The following is a 20,174-nucleotide window of genomic DNA, read 5'->3' as shown; positions in this document are numbered from 1 at the left end:
CATCACTGGGTTGTCTTAAAATCTATTCATTCGAAGAACCATATGCAAAAATTTTGATTCCTGACTGGGTTAGCAGAACCATATGCAAAAAATTTGATTCCCGACTGGGTTAGCAGATTGCAGACGGTCCTTCAGCCTAAGTTCTGGTATCATAGATTACTTGAGCAAACGACTCTCAGGTGTATGACTCACAATATCAAGCAAACATCCCCACCAACACCACCCCCCCCCCCCCAATAAAAAAGGACAACAATCTAATGCTGTGATTGAATAAATCTCTATTTTAAAAAAAAAATAGTTTTCTATTGAGTTGTAGCCATTGTTAGCAAAAACGGAAACGGACGGTATGGGTTTTAAACAGTAAAAAATTTCGAATGATACGGTCAAATAAATGGTCAAAATAAAAAGAACGGTAAAAATCAAAAAACGGATGGTACGAGTTTTAAACATGTAGATTACAAACAAATGGGACTAAACAAAAGGTAATATTCTCATATAAATTAAGGAATTATCATATGAATATCTGCATCTAGTGTTCAAAACAACTACAATATCTAACACTAATGTTTATACATCTCATGCCTCATTTTAAGTTTTAAGACATATCATTGAATATCATCTAACACCAATTATAAATTCATACATCACACATGCCCAAAGTCTTATTGAGCAGTGTGACTAGGTTATGGTGTTGTTTATTGTTGTCAACATAGTCAACACACTCTTGAAGTGATATACATTTAATTAGAGTCAGGAGTCATCACTTTAGAAATATTTTTCAGCAAATACATTAGTTTATAACTCAATTTCGGGGTCTGTGAATTGAATTTGAGTTAAAGGTAATATCATGAGAAATATAGTCCATTGCGTTAGTATCAAGTTAGCAAAAGAATCAAATCGATCAGAGTTCAGGTGAGAGATAAATGGTCAATTAAGTAGATATTATGTTCAAAAATCAAGTCTTAAAAAACATCTAAAAAACGGAACGTGTTTAGAACGAGAGTGCTTGAAGTTTGCTGTTTTTTTAAATATCTTTGGGAAACATTAAGTAAAATGTGCTTTAAACAGTACGCTTTAAATGCATTTTTGCTAACAGTGGTTGTAGCAAGGAAAATGCTAACCATATGGCCGTGTGTTTGAAGACAGAAGGATTTCGTTGCAAAATGATGAGAGAGAGAGAGAGAGAGAGAGAGAGAGAGGCGGTATTTGCGTCGTTTCTCTTTTTGAGATTTTTTTTACCGCCGCAACTTACAAGCTTTTATCAATAGCTCTTTTACTTAATGAACCATAATTTATGATCTGGATTAATCAAAGTATCAATGATAAAATGAAAGTAATCATTGCAATTATGGAAGATGAAACAAGGTTCTTAAACTCGGAACGGTCATGGGATCTGTCAAAGCTGATCTGATACTAATACGAAATCGGCCTATTTCGAACAGATTTATTTATAATAAAAAATTATTTTTATAATATTTTTACCCTTGCGCTGTGCCTTTGTGTTGGGAACTTGGGATTGGATGGGTAAGACCAATACCAATCCAATCCGAGTTTCATAGTAGAAGAAAAAACAATAATTTAAGTAAATAGAGCTACCATTTTTTAAAACCATAAGATGAAATAATAATAATTTAAAGGAATAGAAGAAGAAAAAATAATAATTTAAGGGAATAGCAGAAGAAAAAATTATAATTTAAGTAAAAGGAGCTACCATTTTTTATGTTATATTGAACCTGAAAAAAAAAACTCAAGATGAAGGGGAAAAAAACAGAAAATGGTGGTCGAGGAACAGAGTGATAGTTGGCATGCTATTGTCTCTCATTGTCGCCAATGGCTCAGGAGTTGAGGGTAAACCTATTGATGAAGGTCTTATTTTTCTTCTCGGGGTTCTTTCCTGATTTTTAAATTGCTAGAGAATTTGTTCTGGAATTGAATTTCAGTTGGCTACAAGAATCGAATTCTCCAAGCTCTTCTCAATTTATTTGACCAATTTGAAATTGAACAGCATAGGCTGCCCTTTCCGCTCCATTACTGGTGCAGTGGTGCAGTTTCAGGAATTTCTTATAGTTACAATATTCCTCAGAAGAAGGGGATAAAATTCATATAAATAGCCAAATTTTTTTTTTCCTGGCTTTTTGCTATTCTCTCACAGCGCCACCTTTCGGCCTTATAAGTGCAGTTCTAGCACTCAAAAGACCAATAGGATTATATAAGAAAGAATCCCCAGAAGCCCATTTTCCTTTTCATGGAGTGAGCCAGTCATTCACCTCATTGTATCTGGATGAAGAGTAAGAAAACATTTTTTCCTTGTATATGATGAATGGTTTCCCTGATTATGCAAACCATATACGGCCACGGCCATCACTATTTTTTGCTATGTAAAATAGTGATGTAGCAATACTGGCCATTATGTATTTGAAAAATGATACTCAAATATCCCTCAAAAATGGAATGAGAGGGACTTAACTGAGTCTTCTGCCAAGTTGTTCAAAGAAGAAACGGTGCAAAATATATAATGACAAATCAACCCCCAAATTCACCATCTTGAAACATAAATTAGTCAACCTACATAGAAACACAAAACAAGTACAATAAGTTCGAGATGCCAAATACAAAATAAGAGCAGTTATAATGTCCAGACAAAATCTGGTGCATCCTTCCTGGGTCCAGACAGAGTGCGATAAACGTATATCTTCTCAGCCTTTTTCCTACCACATGGGTTCTCTTCCATCGAATCATTTTCATTTATAATCTCCACATTAAGCCTAGGCATTTTCTCTGCTAGAGCCTTGCAGCCTCCAAAAGTAACATTGCAGGACGACATCCAAAGGGATCGCATTGTTTCATACTTCCCTACGTCCGTTAGAAGTGCAACATCACCAAAGGGGCTATCTCTGATCTCCAGCTTCTTGAGATTCTTGCACCCATTTAACACGTAAAGCATTCCCTTATCACTGTCGCCAGCAAATGCAATTGAAAGCATCTCCAACCGCTCAGCATACATTCCAATGTAAAGAAAAACCTGATCAGTAAGAAGGCCCGAGAGCGACAATCGTCTAAGGCTCTTGCACGACTGAACAACCGCCCCAAATCCTTCATCCAGTGGCTGCTGAGTCACATGATCAGGTTTTGTTGGTTCAAGGATGCACAATCTGAAACGGATGAAATTGGGGCAGTTCTTAGCAACTGTAATGAGGGCTGCATTTGTCATCTGGTGGCAAAAGTATAGCAAAGAATGAAGCTTGGGGCAACCCATAGATATGGCAACAAGGCCTACTTCAGTTACAGCTGCACTTCCCCCACCAAAGGGATCAGATGGAAACACCCTCAGTTCCTGCAGTTCTTTACAAGTGGAAGCTACAACTCTTAGCCCTTTGTCTCCAATACAATCCAATATCTGCAAATATGATCATAACTTGATTATTACCTCAATATATATATAGAAAAACACAGAAATTTCATAAAATATGTGTGAAGATATCAGACCCATAGACGTTGAAGTTTCCGGCAATGGAGAATCAACTTGATAAGTTCACTATCCTGAATACCCGACGAATAACTCAAGTTCAAGGATGTCAAGTTCATGCAAATGGGGTAAATTGCAGGCAAGCAGCAAGGAGCAACATCCAAAAATCCAGATAAGCTCCTAACTGATTTACAATTGAGAACCGCATTAGTAAGCTTCATGTAGTGCTCTGAATTAGGCTCATTAACATAAGACCCTGTGCCTAAGTCCACCAGTTGTGGTGCCCGAGAGAGGATTTTGCTGAGAGTTTCAAGTGGCACTGTCCTATTTAACCTCAGATCCTTGAGATTCGGAGATCTAGCAACAAGCCTCTCCAGAGCACCCAAATTCACTTCTCCTTTGAGACATGAAAAATTCAGGGAGACCAATGTCGTGCAGCTATCAGGAAAACAGCTCAGCCACTTCCCCCCACGATCTTCAACATCAATTTCTTGCAAGTCCAGCTCCCTAAGAACCCTACATATTTGAATAGATAACAAAATCTTAGCAGAGTACTCTTCAAATTCAACCAACATTGAACAAACACAAGAACATGCTCTACTTATGGTCGCTCACAGTAAAAACTAAAACCTTCTGAAATTATGGTAACTGAGAATATCTCTTTCCTTTTTTAGGAGTGGGGTTGCCCTGGGCAACAGCTATAAGACATTCCAATGGTGGTGCTAGCTCAACCAATCAGCTAAAACGTGGAAGATACAGAATCCAAACTAATATAGATTATGCGACAACTAGTGGCATCTTTGATTACCCAGTAAACGGGCTTTCTAATTATAATGGTTTAGAATTATTAGATGATCAAGACAAATGGTGAACTCATCCATCATTCCAACATTTGATAGGTCATAATCAAGCAACAGATTGAATACTCAGAAATAAGGCGTAATAAATGGAGAAGAAAATTCCATATTTAAAGATAACAACAGTAACTAGAAAACAAAGCTGGAAAGGGAAAGATAAATAAATAAAGCGAGAGACGATCTTACCTACAATTGGCAGCTATGGCTGCGAGGCCATCTGTAGTAAATCCTTCACAACTAACCAGAACCAGAGACTTGAAGTTTGGGAATGAACGAGAGAGCAGTTCAAGGCTCTCATCGGAGACCACCATCCTCTTAAGCCTGAGCTCCTGTAGCTCGGGACAACTCTTAGCTAGGGCCTCGATCCATGGATGCACGAAACCACCCCAATCATGAGGAACCAGATTGAAGTCAGCAAAATGTGGCTTTCCTTTCAACGTAAGAGCTTTAACTCTGGGAAACCTTGCAATTAATCTCTCTGGACTAATGGCATAACAATTCCCTACAAAAACCCTCTGTCTGCTCCATCTCTCCAACCTATACCAAGACTTGCAGACCAGAGACAACGCATTTCGATCACGGTGCGACGAAAGGAAATCAAACATGTGCTCTACGACCTCTTCAGGGAAATAAGTCATCTTTCAACAAGGATGGGAAAAAAAAAAAAAAAAAAAAAAACGAAACAGGTTCGAAGAATATGACCTGCTGGAAGGAATCCAAGCACAGACAACTGGGCTTCGTCACCCAAAAACCCTAACAGATAAACGAGGGAGAAGAAACGGAGCCCAAGATTTAACTGAAGAAATCTCCCAAAGCCTCTACTGAACAAGCTTATATACAACAGAAATCAAGATCTTGAAAAGAAATTATGCAATCTAGCGAAAGCTCCGCTTAGATCTGCCATAACGACTAAAAATCTCAACATCCAAAACCAGATCTACAGACCCCAAAGTACCTACAGTTCACATAAGACTACATAAATAAAAATTCTCCTACAACCCTTCCCTTACATTAGATCTACACCCAAGAAAGGAAGATGAAAACTAAATCTCCATGGAGAAATAATAAAAAATGTGAAGAACAAAAAATGAAATCATCTTTTTCCAAGTTTATCACCCATAAATCAAAAGGTGATGATTACAGTGATAAGAAACTCTCTGTAAGAGATAAAATTCATAGATCTGGGTCCTGGAAATTTCCATTTCAAAGGGGGGGAAAAATTATTTCAACAGAAATCAGATCTAATCTAAACTTAGAACAGATCTCTCCCTAAAAAATAAAGATACAAAAGGGTCAGGGAAAGAACCTTCCCTCCTTCAGCAAGAAAAAAAAAAGAACCTTCCCTCCCTGATGAAGGAAAAAAGCAGCTTTCCCTCCCTCTCTCTCTCTCTCTCTCTCCCTCCCTCTCTCCCACACCAACTCCAGTACTACTACTCAGGAATCCTCACTCACTCAATCCTCAGTTTCTCTCTCATACAGACACAGACACAGACACAGACACAGTCAGACTCGATCTCCACTCGTCGGCATTATCCAAACAACACTCAAAAGTGTTAAAAAACCAACTCGGACAAACAGAACAGACACCTAAACTAACCGTGGTGAAGATTCCGACTGCATTGACTAACCACGGTTAGGTTAGCATGACCCTTAGATCGGACGACAGAGATTTCTTTGGGCGGGACTGGTCATGGAGAATCTTTACAACTTGAATAATAACCTGTGATGCCAGCATGCATTTGTCCTTATCTCTCTCCCTGGTCTACTTCTGCTTTAAAAATTAAAAAAAATAAAATAAAATAAAAAGATGCTGCAAAGCCTGCAACGTTCCACGTCCGCAGGATATTGAAAAAGAACAGAACAGAGAGCAAAGCCTGGACTCTGGAGTAACCCAATTGGACATCTGGATTTGGATTTTAGACAATGGTCTTTAGCCTCGGGGTCTTTAGGACGGTTTTAGGTATATGTATCGGTAATGGTATCGGTCGGTTTTACCCTTAAAGATATTTGTACCGTATTGAATTTTGATAATTATACCTTCTATTTATATTATAGATATTTTTTTTTGGGTAGAATATTTATATTATAGATATACCATTCATTAATAAGGTATCAGCCTTAAATAATAATAATAATAATAATAATATCAGGCAAGTATGAATGATAGGGTATCACCCTAAGTATTGATATAACGGTGTCAGTCAATACCGATACAGATTGGCTTGGACTAATCAAACTGATCTTAGGCCAATACTTAAAACCCTGGTCTAGGGTGTAAAATTTTGAGACTAGTTAATTAAAAAAAAAAAATTTTAAATTGATCGAATAAGTTTATAAGACCGACTTACCTAGTTGTGTGCCCTTATGCCATGGTGGCAGAAAAAAAAAAAAAAAACCATCCTACCCCCTTTGTTGGATGCTTGCATCTCGTTTGATTGTTCTCACGTGAGCTCACATAATCAAATAGTATTTCCCAATTCTTTCTAAATTGGATTAATATATGAATAAATTGAAAAATTGTTCGCCATTATGAAGTCTAAGGAAGATCATAATCCACTTTGCAAAATAAATGTTTCTCAACTCAAACCATAATCATTAAATCACAATGAAGCAATCTTACTCTTATGCCAAGGTATACCATTTAAATATCCTAGTCTATATGTTTACAAAAATACCTTCCCTTCCCCTTAAATAAAAAAAAAAAAAAAAAAAATACAGATTGTGTTTCTTCCTTATTATTATTATTATTATTATTATTTTGCAAGATTGTGTTTCTCTCATTTTGTTTATTTATTTATTTATTTAAATGTTTTCAGTCAATCTCACTCTAGTCATTGAGATGATTTTGGGATCCAATTCTTATACTCGATTGTACTGTATAAGTATTCGACCGACACTTAATTCACTAGGAGATAAACATGGTTGTCACTTCAGCTGCTACATGAGCATGATTAGTAACACATGTAATACAATTTCTACCCTCTCAACTAGAACAAAGTCCGACCACATATACCATTCATGACCATTGGAAGTGCGTCTACTGCAATGTGTTATGTTCATGTATTGTTGTGGACTTTCTGTAGTTGGGTGACTTTTGGATATGACATGAAGTGATCTAATGGCCCCATACCAGCTGCACATATATATGACTGGGCTCACATTACAACTTGGATAACTCATCCACCATCAACAATGCCCTTCTCATATATTTAGAGGAGATGCATGCCTAGAATTGGAATCTATGATCTCAGTCTCAGTATGCTTAAAACTTCAGGCTTTGAAAACTAGTGGAAAGAATTGGATATTTGATTAATCATTTGGGGAAGTTGTTTACCAAACATGTCTTACTAGCCCAATTACTGATGCAATTTAATGGCAATCAAAAAAGATGGTAAAGTGTGAAAATAGCAATAAGCTTATAGGATATAGTTATGATGATGATGATAAGGGCTATTTCCTCATCCAATCGCAAAACCAAAAGGGCTGAAAAAGGCAATTGAGTATGGATAGCCAAATGGACAGGCGGCAGCAGCTTGGCCCACAAGTTGGGCTATTGATTAGTGGTCAAGGCCCTGATCCTCCCTTTTTTTGATAATTAGAGAGCGAGAGAGAGAGAGAATATTTATAAAGTAGATGAGGAATGCAGTAATAGTGAGATTCATTTGGATGTGGGGGAGGTTTCTTTTTAGGCTTGGTATCATTAGTGGTTTGAGTTTCTTAGGGATGATTAGTGGCAATTATGGGGTAGTAAATAAGTGGGTTCATTTGTTAATCTTTTTCACTGTAACTATTCAATCTGAAGGTAAAGGAAATTCAATCCTTATCATCTACAATCGCTGGCACTTCACATGTAGATATCAAATTATTACTTATAGGCAAATACACGCGGAGGATGTCCACTTCACTTTTCCTTTCTTTTTTGCTTCTCACCTTTGAAAGGTCTATTATCACGTACTGAATTCTTCTGTAGAGCAACAGGGCGTCTGGTGCACATTCAACGGTGAGAAACACTTAGGTACGAAGCCCAATGCAGTCACATGCAACCCAAGACATTTTTAGGCGTTGAATGCACGCCAAACGCCTTGTTGCACCATAGGGGACCCAAGTCCCTATTTTCACTCATGGGAACCCTCTAATGAAGGCCTGAAGTTCTATCTAGTGGTGGTTTTATTGGTGCTAATATTTGGCAGATCAATTCCCATGTCATCACCTATCAGCTGGTAAACTTTCTACCCAATGTCATATTATATGCTGAGATAAAGCTACCAAAATTAATTGCAAATTTCAATTTTGGTAGTTTAAGTTGAGCCACGGGAGAAAAAAAAAAGGTTCAATGTTATGTAGCCCATACGATTCAGATTGGGCCCTAAACCTAACATGAGAGACATCTAATGGTTTAAATCAATTTAGTAATCTACGTCAAGTTTTTCACTTCTTTCATCACCATTTTCTTTCCAAGAAATTTTCAATCAAGTTAGGACTAACATTATACATACATAGATGCAAGTTTTCCTTCACCCGTATACATGGAAGAATTTCTTATCCACCACTGCTGATGCAACCCTTTAATTGGACTCATATGTTATCATCCACTCCCAACGCATTGTACAGAGACAAAAATACTCTTTTCTAGACTAATCAAAGGGTCAAATCTCCATAGTAAAGAGAATATCTTTTCACCATAATAGGTGAAAAAAATTAAGAAAAAAACTGGGTCCTAAATAAAAACTTGTGAGAGAAGCACCGGTAGGATAAAAGAAAAATGTAATATACCATCATGGTTCCAAATATTAGCACTGGATTGGCCATAAAACCTGGCGGACCTAAAAGCTTCCATAAGCCGCCTTAGCAAGTAAATAGCTTCTATCGTGGATCCCCCTATCATAAAACCACTTTGGTTTTCGATTACAAAATTGATTCTTTGTGACCATTGAAACCTAATTTTTGACAATGTGAATGGAATCGGAAATTGATATGACTGTGATCGGTTGAATATAGTTAAACGTGGTTATTATATGCTCTTGCGTCCCCATCCACGATTTCAACCTTAAGTCCTTGGCATGCACAAGCACGACAGGGTATTCTCTTCCAAAGGAAGTAGTGAAAAGTGAGTCATTTGTTGGCTCTCCTTTCATTCTTTTTCTTCATAAGAATAGTAAACGAATCAAAAGAAATTGTTTGAGAATGGTCGTGCGTTGCCTTTGCGGTTGAGCTGTTGCTGTTGATCATGGACATGAAGTCATGAAGTAATCAGAAGTGTATATATATATATATATATATATAGATAAATAAAATAAATGAATCAAGTGAGAAGGGTTTCTTCTTTCTTGGCTGGCTCTCTTGTCTGGACTCTGAAATTAGGGTTATTGTGTGAGCACATTTTCGATCAAGCTGTCAAACACACTGGTGTGACGAAGACCTGTCGGCCAAATGATCAATTTTTCTTAAGGATTAGAGTGATAATCATAAATGAAGAGATCGGTATAGAGAGAGAGGTGGTCTAATTATATAATTATGGCTCCACTTGCATGTAAAATCCAAGGGGGAGAGAAAGAGAGAGAGAATCCTGGTCAATGGGTTTGATACACATATAACATATTACCATCCTCCACTTCCTCTAATCTTCCATTATTGACACCAATTGCAATCACCACAATATGCTAGTTACCGAAAGCAATTGCTATTGATCAAATTTCTAGTACAGATTCAAGGTACGGACCATACATCCTTGTTCAGAGCAGTACACAGTGTGGCTATAAGTAGAACCGCCTAAGAATATAATAAATCCAGAGGATTGTAAGAATCTCCCTCTGTTTTTTTATCTAACATTACTCAGCTGTTCTTAGTTCATGGAAGTATCAAAGGCCTCAGCCCAAAATCTTCTTAATACCAATAAAAACAAGAGCAGTGACAACTAATTTTTTTTTTCTTTTCAGGCTGAACAGTGACAACAATTGAGATTGGCTCACAGGTCAAGGGCTTCAGAGTTCAGACCACAAATCCTCAACAATATTTGTCAGAGAAAGGATCAAAGATCTACAGTTCTTCTACAAAGAAAATAAAAATATAAATTTTGCCTTGGATTCTGGGGATTTGGCATATAACGATAATTTGCCAGTGTTGGAGGCTGTACTTACTTAGATAGCAAAAGAATTCATAAAGGAGAAGGAAGAGTGTTGGAGGTTATACAAACTTAAAGAACCAAAAGAATTATGAGAGAGAGGGAGACGCACAGAGTTCGAAAAATGCAAGATGCAACTAGAAAATAAGTAGAGAGAAAAAAAGCAAGTGTACACAGACATGAGAGAGAGTGACATCATCCAACTCAAGGTCACACAAAACCACATTCCACCATGGAGTTTGTTGATCTAGCCAATCATTTGGCAAAAATATAAATCAAAATAAGACCAGGTTCTACCATAATCCCAAGGGACCATGAAACAAAGAGATCAATAGATGCTTGACTAAGCATGACATGGTATTTGCAAACTTGAGCAGCAATAGACTTGATTTAAGATGCACAAGGACCCTTGCTCTGGCCTTTCCATCTTAAGAAGGAAGTGGATGACCAATGTGTCACCACATATACTCCACCAGGAAATGTAGTTGCTGTTAATTGCTGGATGAGAACCCTAACTTTATTGCAATCGAAAAGTAGGATTTTACCATTCTTGTCTTGCCTACCATGATGAATGAACATGCAGCCAAGCCATGGATGTAGGTAAACAACGAAATGATGTCAAAGGCAAGAAATTAGTTACCGAAATAACAAATGCCATCCTCAGCCCTATTGTAAAGGGTGATGCATCTTGGGCCTTTGATGGTCAGGCTCAGATGTAAGTGGACCATAGATGTAATGCATACGGTTAGACACACAGCATTTCTCTCTGCTTCTGTGAACATCTCATTCTGTTAGAGGGCTAGATATACCGACTCCTCAACAGACAAATATCTAATTAGGAACTGCTAGAGCTGTTACAAATGTAGGCTTATGCCATGACATACTTTCGCTGTTTCGTGTTACACTATATTGGGCAGATGCAAATGGAGTTTTTATCTTTAGATCATTGGTAAACAATAAAGTGTTCTAGTCTATGGTCTGATTTAGTGGCTCCCAGTGGACTTTAGAATAACCCCTCAGAGATTAGCCTCTGAAATATCTAAAACAATGGAGACTCAGCCTTGTCTGCTTTCATGCGTGTTAGAAATAGCAGCTATAGCATAAATGGCAACATTTTTGGCTTCAGAAGGATGCCCACTCTGTACTTGCCAATAATTACAATTTACAAATACAGTAACCATAGTGGAAACACATGATCTGGACTATTTTAACTAATTAATGATTAAGAGAGTTGACAGAGAGAATTTTTTTTGCCGGTTAAGATAGATAAAATGGAGAACATTTGCTTCTTGCTAAGAAGCTAGTCAAAACCAATAATATCTACCCTATACACACATATAAGTGTACATATAAGGGGTCAGTGCAAGGAACCAAAACAAGTATGCAGCACACTATCCAGAACCTAGCTGTCTAACTTGTAACGGCGAATGAATGAGAAACTACTCTGTAGGGCTCTGAAAGTAACTACCACTAATGGCAAAGGGAGGAAATTTTCAAACTAAAAGAAATATGGAAGCAAAAAAATAAACTGTTCCAACAAAGAATGGCAATTTAGATTGTAGAATAAGCCAGGCTGACATCTTGATTTTTTACCTTTTAAGGCTTTAGCATTTCAGTGCTGGAATTTTATAAATAGATTAAAATCCAAAGAACAATCCATCCTGAATTCAGGGTGTAGGTCTACTTGTAGCAGTTGTGTGGACAAATGCCAAAATGTCACCAATATGCCAGGAGTCAAGAGGACCAAAGAGAAGTTATGGAATATGGAAGGTTACCTGATTAACTCCAGTTAGATCCTATGATCAGAATTAACTTGGGGAAGCTTTACACCACTTAATTCAAGGTAGGTGAATTGGATTGGATCAAAGTCAACATCTCAAGATGATCTGCCAAAGTCAACAAGCTATTACTCAGCCGGGTAGAAATGGATTTGCATCTAGACTTATAATGATGGTTCCTCTGTGCTTGAGGAACATGGAGGTGAGGAGATCCAACTTCTCAAAAAGAGTCAATAGCTACTTCGGGCAGTTGGAGTGCAAGAATAATACTACAAAACAAAGTTGGTAGTTAACAGCATTTAGCCTCTAAAACAAACTCTTTCAGTTCCAATTGACAACATATACCATACAATCCCACTACTAGCTCAATTTCAGAATGCAACTTTTGAGTGTTCTGCCCCTTGCGATTTTGAAAATAATGATCATGCTGAAACAACCTCTGGCACTTGTGAATGTAAGTAGATCTTTACATATGAACTAAACTGCTGATGCATACCGCAAAATTCAGCCTTTAAATTTTATTTATTTAATTAATTATATTTAGTTCTTCCAAAAAAAAAAAAAAAAAAACAACTGGTGAGAAGTACTATGAAGAGTACATACAGTTTAAAATTCATCTGATGATTCATCAAAATCAATTTTCTAAGTCTGCGAGAGGGAACCAAAAGAGTAAAGAAATAACTAACTTCAAAGTTCAAACTATACATTCCACGGTTCATCTGCTTTCGAAACCCCAAGATAAGGAAGAACCAAGGTTGATATTGGTCCCAACTTGAGAAAGACAAACAATTTCCATGACAAGCTAACAGAGCGTATTATATAGTTTCATTTGACGGCAAAAGATGAGAAAAAGAGGGGGAGGCGCAGAAGATTGCAAATTGTGAAGCTAAGATAGGTCATTAATCAGTCCAATATAAGCAAAACCAAGCATGTCACTTAAATTGAGCTATATCAAGTATTTACTCATACCGCATTGTATTCCCAACAATGGATTGGCAGATTTTCATTTATAAATTTCCATCCTGAACTCCAAAATCTTAGACCTCAAATGTGGCTGAGACTAACTGACCTTGTTGAAATTAGGCGTCACTATCATCACTGTCATCATCATCGTCGAGATTGTTAACAATATAAGCTCCAGGCTGAGCGGCCCGCCTCCGCGTCCTTGAAGGAAGAATGTTATCTAGATCGACTTCCGCAAGCGGATCATCTGAAAGGTCAGTGTCTTCGTCGGAGGGGTCTCCATCGTCACTGGAACCATCCTCACCTCTGTTTTCAACCTTCAATTTACCCTTCCCCTTGCCTTCCACCATTATCCCTTTACCCTTACTATCAATCACAGAATTTCCGTTGGAATGCTCACCATCCTCGTCTACAACTTCATCGTCGTCGTCGTCGTCGTCGTCGTCATAGTCATCGTCATCTTCATCGTTTTCACCGTTTGCTTCTGCTTCCGAGTCATCTTTGCTAGATTTATCCTCAATGAGTGGAGGATCATCACCAGAAACCTCAGGTTTTCTCTTCTTTCGATTATCAACCTCCTCGACTAGTTCAAGATCAGATTTTCGCTTCACTGGAGCTTCATCCATAATTTGCTTCCCGGGTTCCGCCATGAACTTATCTCCGAGGAGTCGCTTAGTGGAGTGAAATTAAATTAGGGTTGTGGCCGGACAGGGCGTAACAAGGAAGAACCTTCCGGCGGGGTTTTACTTCGTGTGGAGTTTAATGTTAGGGCTTTGCGTCGGTGTATCAGTTATCATCTCTTGCATTGAATATGTCAAAAACCGAACAACCTGAGCCCAGACTCCGTTGGGCTTGGACTGAGATATGACCCAACCTCACTCTAGGTTTGGTTGAGGTCCTGAGGGACTTGAGCGGTTGAGCCTGGGCGAAAAACATTTATGACCCCAGAAACCCGGCCTAATCTGGCCGGTGCAATCCTTCTTACTTCCATCTCAGCCCGGTTCTATACCGTGATTACAACATGGCTTTATCAAAGGTGTATTAATCTAGGGCAAACAAAGAATCTCTTCGGCCATGGAGATTTGACGTTCTGATTGAACTATTAGGGCCTGTTTGGTATCGTTTCTGTTCTAGAAACGTCGTTTCGTGTCAAAAACGAAAATTTCAGTTTATGTATCAAAACACAGTTTTTAAACGAAAAAATGGTGTTTCAAAATTTCAGATTTTTATCGGGAATTTTTTATTTTTATTTTTATTTTTTTGTAAAATGAAACGAAACTGGGAAGACGGCGTCCAATCTCGTTTTTTAAGTTTTTTTTTTTCACTTTTTGTTCCAAAAAAACAGAAACGGACCATAAGTGCACCAAACAGAAGATTCTGTTTTTTCGTTCCAATATAACGAAAAAACTCCAAAAACGTTTTTTTAGAACGATACCAAACGGGCCCTTAGATTTGTGAATATATTCACCAAACCCTCGCCTTTATTGTGAAGGTCCAAAACATATTCATCCCCAATTCTATTAAGAGGGTTAGATCCTTGAGATTCTCTCTTCACCTCTCATTTTGGGTATAGAATTCAATTAAGGGGGCATTTGCATAAATAAATTTGGATTGAGACCTAATTTGATATAAGTCAAACCAGGTTGGAAGCAATCTCTGTCAAATCCGCCCAATTTAAACACAATTTTTTTTTTTCTTTTAAAGGACCAATATGACCCAAACCCCTTAAACGTGTTCTTTGTTTTCCCTTCCCACAATGCTAGAGTGGGGATTTCCCACCAAACAGTTTGTAGCATTTAATGTGGATAGTGTGGAGTCCATTGCTGCACGGATAAAAATTGTCTGTTTTTCCCTATCCCTGTTTTGCTGTGTTTTGCTAGCTGCAGAACACGACACGTGTCCTCCTTTAAATCTGCGGTTGAGATTGTTTTGATTGGTCTGTTGTTACTAAATCCGGTTTAGATCAATGGATGACTCGAACCGTATGGAGTGGAACCGGTTCTGACAAACAACTCATGACCAAGTTTGAATTCAAAATCCCTAAAAACAGAGATTTCTCGATCAAGAGGAAGGAGATCGTTGTTGCAGTCCGGCGATCTCGATACCAAGATTATGGGTTGTGGGTTACTCGCACGATGGATCTCCGTACTCTCGCTGCCCAATCGCTGGACATGAAGGAGCTTAAGAGCTTAAGAGCGCTGGATTTATCAGAAAGAAATCAGAGTAGCAGAAGAAAGATGAATTTCTTGGTTTCCAGTTTACTCCGCAAAAGCAAAACCATTTCTCCTCTTCAGTCTCAAGGGTCAAGACTCTCTCTCTCTCTCTCTCTCTCTCTCCTATTTTTCCGTGGTGTTCTCTTTTGCGTTTCTGCAGTTAGAAGAAGACAGAGGGTGAAGAAGAAGAAGAAGAAAGTGAAGAAGAAGAGAGGAGGAAACGGGTTGGGTTGGAATCTCGGTCTGGTCGTGGTGCCGACGGCTAGGAGCGGTAGATCCGCTGCCCAGAAATCCCATGCTTTTTTCTTTTCTTTTTTTAAATGCAGCAGAAGAAGAAGAAGAAGAAGAAGAAGAAGAAGAAGAAGAAGACAGAGGGTGAAGAAGAAGAAGAAGAAGAGTGAAGAAGAAGAGAGGAGGAAACGGGTTGGGTTGGAATCTTGGTCTGGTCGTGGTGCCGACGGCTAGGAGCGGTAGATCCGCTGCCCAGAAATCCCATGCTTTTTTCTTTTTTTTTTTTAAATGCAGCCCAGGTGGAAAGGGAGGATTGAGGAGGGAGAGTGAGTGAGATAGAGGAAGGAAAGGCTCTGGGTAACAGAGGGTGAAGAAGAAGAAGAAGAAGAAGAAGACAGGGTGAAGAAGAAGAAGAAGAGTGAAGAAGAAGAGAGGAGGAAACGGGTTGGGTTGGAATCTCGGTCTGGTTCACAACAAAAAAACCCGGTTTTGATAACCTCAACCAACCCTCTTAATCCTGACCGTTGGTGATGCACCATCCACGTGTCGCACTCTGCACCTAGCAAAACATGGAACAACAGACGATTAGCACAACAGACGATTTTTATCCCCGTGAGATACATGTAACAGTAACGGAAATTCTTATAAAAAAAAAAAATTGATAGTAACGGACATATCAAACGATAGAGGTGGCCAGCTAAACCAAAAGATTCTCTGTTTTGTATTTAAATTTTCAATCCAAACGGAAATAAAAAAAATTTTGAAGTTAAAAAATGGGACTGTAGAATATGTATAGTCTTTTGTTCAATTCACAGAAGTTATTCAGGATGTGGCAAAGAAATAATTTTAAAATGATAAAAAATGATTTATCATTGTCTTTTTTCTTCTTTTTTTTTTTTTTTGAAAATTAAAAAATTAATTCAAGCAAAGAGAACAAGACGGATAGAATTCTTTTGCAGCGCAACGGGGCATCTGGCACGCATCCAATGGTCAAAAACAATCAAGCATGAAGGCAAGGCGATCGCACGGAGCACAAGGCATTGTTGGGCATTAGACACACGTCAGACGCCTTGTTGAGCCACAGAGAGTCCAAGTCTGAACAGGATACCAAGTAGTACATAGAGACTTCATTTTAGCCTTCTTGACCAACTGTGGGTAATAGACACTAACCTTTGACATTTTCTTTTCATATTAAAAGATACAAAACCCTGCGATAATTGTTTTAAATCCAATCAAAATGAAACAATTTTCTTTTACAGCCAACACCCTAATCCTACTGAAATAGCTTGACTAGTTCCTTAAAGTCAATCCAAAGACTTCAAACTGTGATGGTTGTGATACCTAATCGTTGCACTTGTTGCATTCTTTCGAGAATTCCTCTGACCTCAGATTCTTATACACTCCTTGCAAATTCAGATTTTAGAAAGCATTGATATAAGAACCATTTTGAAAAATAACAGTTATCCAACCCGCCATGTGAAAATTTGTTATAAAACTTGCACCGCTAATAATAATGCATGATATGCTGAGTATAAAGCCTTGAAATTCAAACTAGGAAATAATCAAATTAAAGATTGTGGGGGTATTCTAGTGGTTAGAGAATATGAGATCAAGTTTAAATCACATACGCACTTGTAAATATTGACCATGATACTATGGCGATTGAGGAGGTTTCCCTTCTTATCGGAGTAGTTTTTATGCAACCAAATAAAGTAAAAAAGTAATTGTGAAGATGACAATGAAGAAAGACAAATATTTTTTGGGCAAACAAGACTGGTTAATAAAATTTTCCCACATATGCCTGATGGACGGCCCACTCAAACACTCAATTCTTACACCTAAGAACCTTGTTGCCCAAATTTTCTTGGAAATATCACATGATAGGAAGAGATGCTAGTTGATTTCTCTTTTTGGAGAATAGAAAGTGCAAAGATCACACAGAAAGGAACCTAGATATCGCCCCAGTATGAATACCATCACTCAAGAATTTCCAAGAAAGAAAGAAAAAAAAAACCCTAGAATTTCAAGTGTAGGGAAGGTTTCCAAACAGTGGTTCAAATTGGCCTCATTGATCTAAAGGAAGATTACGGCCTCCTAAAAGAAAAATATTTTTATTATTATGTCATTATCAAAAGTTGTCATTATCTTACATATAAATACACACGTGAAATAATATGATCGATTAGGAAAATGACTTTGGTTGGTGAGTATGGCCCTTAAACCCAGTATATGGGAGGGCGAAATGATTGGCCTTCCCCCCTCCCCCAATGAAAGGGAAAATGAGTCTTCTACCGATGTTTTCTTATGCATTTCCATTGGTCTTCGCACAAACGCATGAACTGCATTCATCCACAGGAAACAGTTCCCCAACATTAAAATAGGGCAAAAATAAGGCTGCTTGGTCGATGTGCCCAAACACACGAAAGCATACAACATTACCACCTCTCCCATGTGAAGTAAAAAATATCATCCATGAATATGCATGCTCTCATTGGCCCTCATGCTAGTGCGGGGACAATAAGACCATATAGCAAGCTCTTGGCCATAAAATTATGTTATATTAAAGGGTTCATCTGTTGGTTAGAAATGAAATTTATAACTGCATTTCATACTTTGCCATACAACTGAATTTCACTTTGACATGGGTAAATGTTGTAAATTCACGTAACATAGAGTCTTGTGCTTAAATGATTAAGATTCATTGGGTTACAAAAGGGAGATTAACCGTGGTGTACGGGTGCCTATCTTTTTCATGCTCAATGCCAATGCAGTTTGCTCTCCAATGGTGCCAACACGGGTGCCGATGGGGGAACCCCAAAGGTGGAGATGCAGGAGGGGTTGCTAGCACAAGGAGAAGCAATGTAGGTAGAGAGCTTATCAGAATTGGTCTGATTTTGTGAGGATCCTCGTGAATGAGAGCAGCCCTTCAACGGAAGCTCCATAAAGAGAGGATAAAAAATGAGATCAACGTTGCAGAGAGGCATGCCCTTGAAAAGAAGGTTAGGATGGAGTTGGAGAGAAGGGCCTATGCCCACTTTTTTTTTTTTTTTTTAATGGGTTCTTTTGAGGTTTGTTGCTGCCGAAATTCCGTATGAGCTGATCCTGCACAAGCACAGACGGCAAAGGCCCAGAGCTTTGTCCGGAGTTAGTCCTCCGACGCTCAAGTTAGGGATCGGCCGCACAGTTTTTCTTATAGGAGTAATGGTGTGGGTAGTAATACTTACCTCTCCCTTTCTTCCGGGCCTTCTTATATAGCTCTTAGGGTTTAGGGTTTCCCCTTTCCTAGGAGGAGTCTTCCTCGAGTCTACTTCCTTTCCTCTTAGAGTCCTACTCCGATACGTCCGACCCCTTCGTGGGGGATATTCTCTTCACGCGGTTGACGTGGTAGAGTCCTGGCAGACTCTATCAGGTGGGTGACACGTGTCCAAGTGGGTGACGCGTGTCCTTACCCTACTGGACAGTCAATTTGGCCGTATCAAGGTCTAACTAGAGCTCTTCTATAATCATAAATGGAATCGTGACCTATATGAAGGAGTGTTGTTTGTTCGATAAATTTCTTTCTCTATATCTATCTCTGAGATGTTTGGATTTTTAAAACTCCATAGACATGTAGAAGATAAATGCTATCTCCACTCGGATCAAGACATAACTAATTAGTTTTTCCATAAATGGCCTCACTGAGAATGGTCCCTCTCTCTTTAGTCTTTGTATATCCATAAGTTGAGGGAAAATAATCCTCTGTTTTTCTCATCCCTATTTTTCCTTGTTTTGCTACCTGCAGAACACGACACGTGGACAACTTTAAGACCAACGCACCGGATGTAATAATTCTCACCCAACCTTGACCGTTGGATCATCTGTTGTCCACGTGTCATGTTCTGTAGGTAGCAAAACAAGGAAAAACATGGATGAGAAAAACAGAGGATTTTGATCCTAAGTTGATGCGCTTTCACTTGTAATTATTCGCTGCAATCCTACCTCTAAATATCGTTGTCCAACTCTGATGTTCCTGAATACTCTGACAGTGCTATCCCATATCCAAAAAGGATTTCAACATTGGAGAATAGGAGTGGGTTGCTCTCTCACTTACGTTTTTCCCTAGATCATAGGCTTGGATGGATGGATTTCCTATGAATTCCCAGGCATGAACCCTCTCATAACCCAACAACCTAGAACCCCTTGCCATCTAGGGAGTTCCATTTGTTATGACCCATCAGTATTAGGAATAGGTGGTTATCACTTATCATAACTAATGGAACTATGGGTCACAAATTCACAATCAACATTCTTTCACTTGGCCTATATTACCACATACCAAGTAATATTATGAGCTTAATCTGATGTGTATTTGTACTTTAGGCATCATTTTTTCCTCAATATTCAAAATGAAAACTCTAACTCATAAATCACGGCGATTTATGTATACATCGGACATTGTTTCAAATTGAGTTGTAATAGTTAATAACAGGTGCTACATAGTCACATATATTGTCATTAAGCATGTGAGGGAATTTCAATTGATTCGAAACGACTTGAGAAATCTAT

General features: G+C 38.3%; 2 protein-coding genes across 4 annotated transcripts; both read right to left on the bottom strand.

Annotated features, from left to right (window-relative positions):
* Positions 1-2,513: 2,513 nt before the first annotated feature.
* Positions 2,514-5,844, bottom strand: LOC122076937 (protein AUXIN SIGNALING F-BOX 2-like). The gene is made up of 3 exons (XM_042642602.1): positions 4,510-5,844; positions 3,487-3,982; positions 2,514-3,397 (listed from the first exon to the last, which is right to left on the bottom strand). The coding sequence occupies exons 1-3, from the start codon at positions 4,959-4,961 to the stop codon at positions 2,627-2,629; spliced, it is 1,719 nt and encodes a 572-aa protein (XP_042498536.1). The 5' UTR covers positions 4,962-5,844; the 3' UTR covers positions 2,514-2,626.
* Positions 5,845-11,994: 6,150 nt separating this feature from the next.
* LOC122075542 (prostatic spermine-binding protein-like) lies at positions 11,995-14,085 on the bottom strand. 3 transcript variants are annotated; one of them, XM_042640604.1, is made up of 2 exons: positions 13,292-14,036; positions 11,995-12,330 (listed from the first exon to the last, which is right to left on the bottom strand). In XM_042640604.1, the coding sequence occupies exon 1, from the start codon at positions 13,833-13,835 to the stop codon at positions 13,302-13,304; it is 534 nt and encodes a 177-aa protein (XP_042496538.1). In that variant the 5' UTR covers positions 13,836-14,036; the 3' UTR covers positions 11,995-12,330; positions 13,292-13,301. The 3 variants fall into 3 exon arrangements, with proteins under 3 accessions (XP_042496538.1, XP_042496539.1, XP_042496537.1); XM_042640605.1 differs by lacking the exon at positions 11,995-12,330 and adding an exon at positions 12,339-12,491; XM_042640603.1 differs by lacking the exon at positions 11,995-12,330 and having other exon boundaries at positions 13,094-13,939; positions 13,971-14,085.
* Positions 14,086-20,174: the final 6,089 nt, after the last annotated feature.

Source organism: Macadamia integrifolia, chromosome 4 (genome assembly GCF_013358625.1).
Source record: "Macadamia integrifolia cultivar HAES 741 chromosome 4, SCU_Mint_v3, whole genome shotgun sequence".
NCBI classification, from domain to species: Eukaryota; Viridiplantae; Streptophyta; class Magnoliopsida; order Proteales; family Proteaceae; genus Macadamia; species Macadamia integrifolia.
Note: the sequence above shows the minus strand (reverse complement) of the source record. Positions and strands in the feature narration are given on the sequence as shown.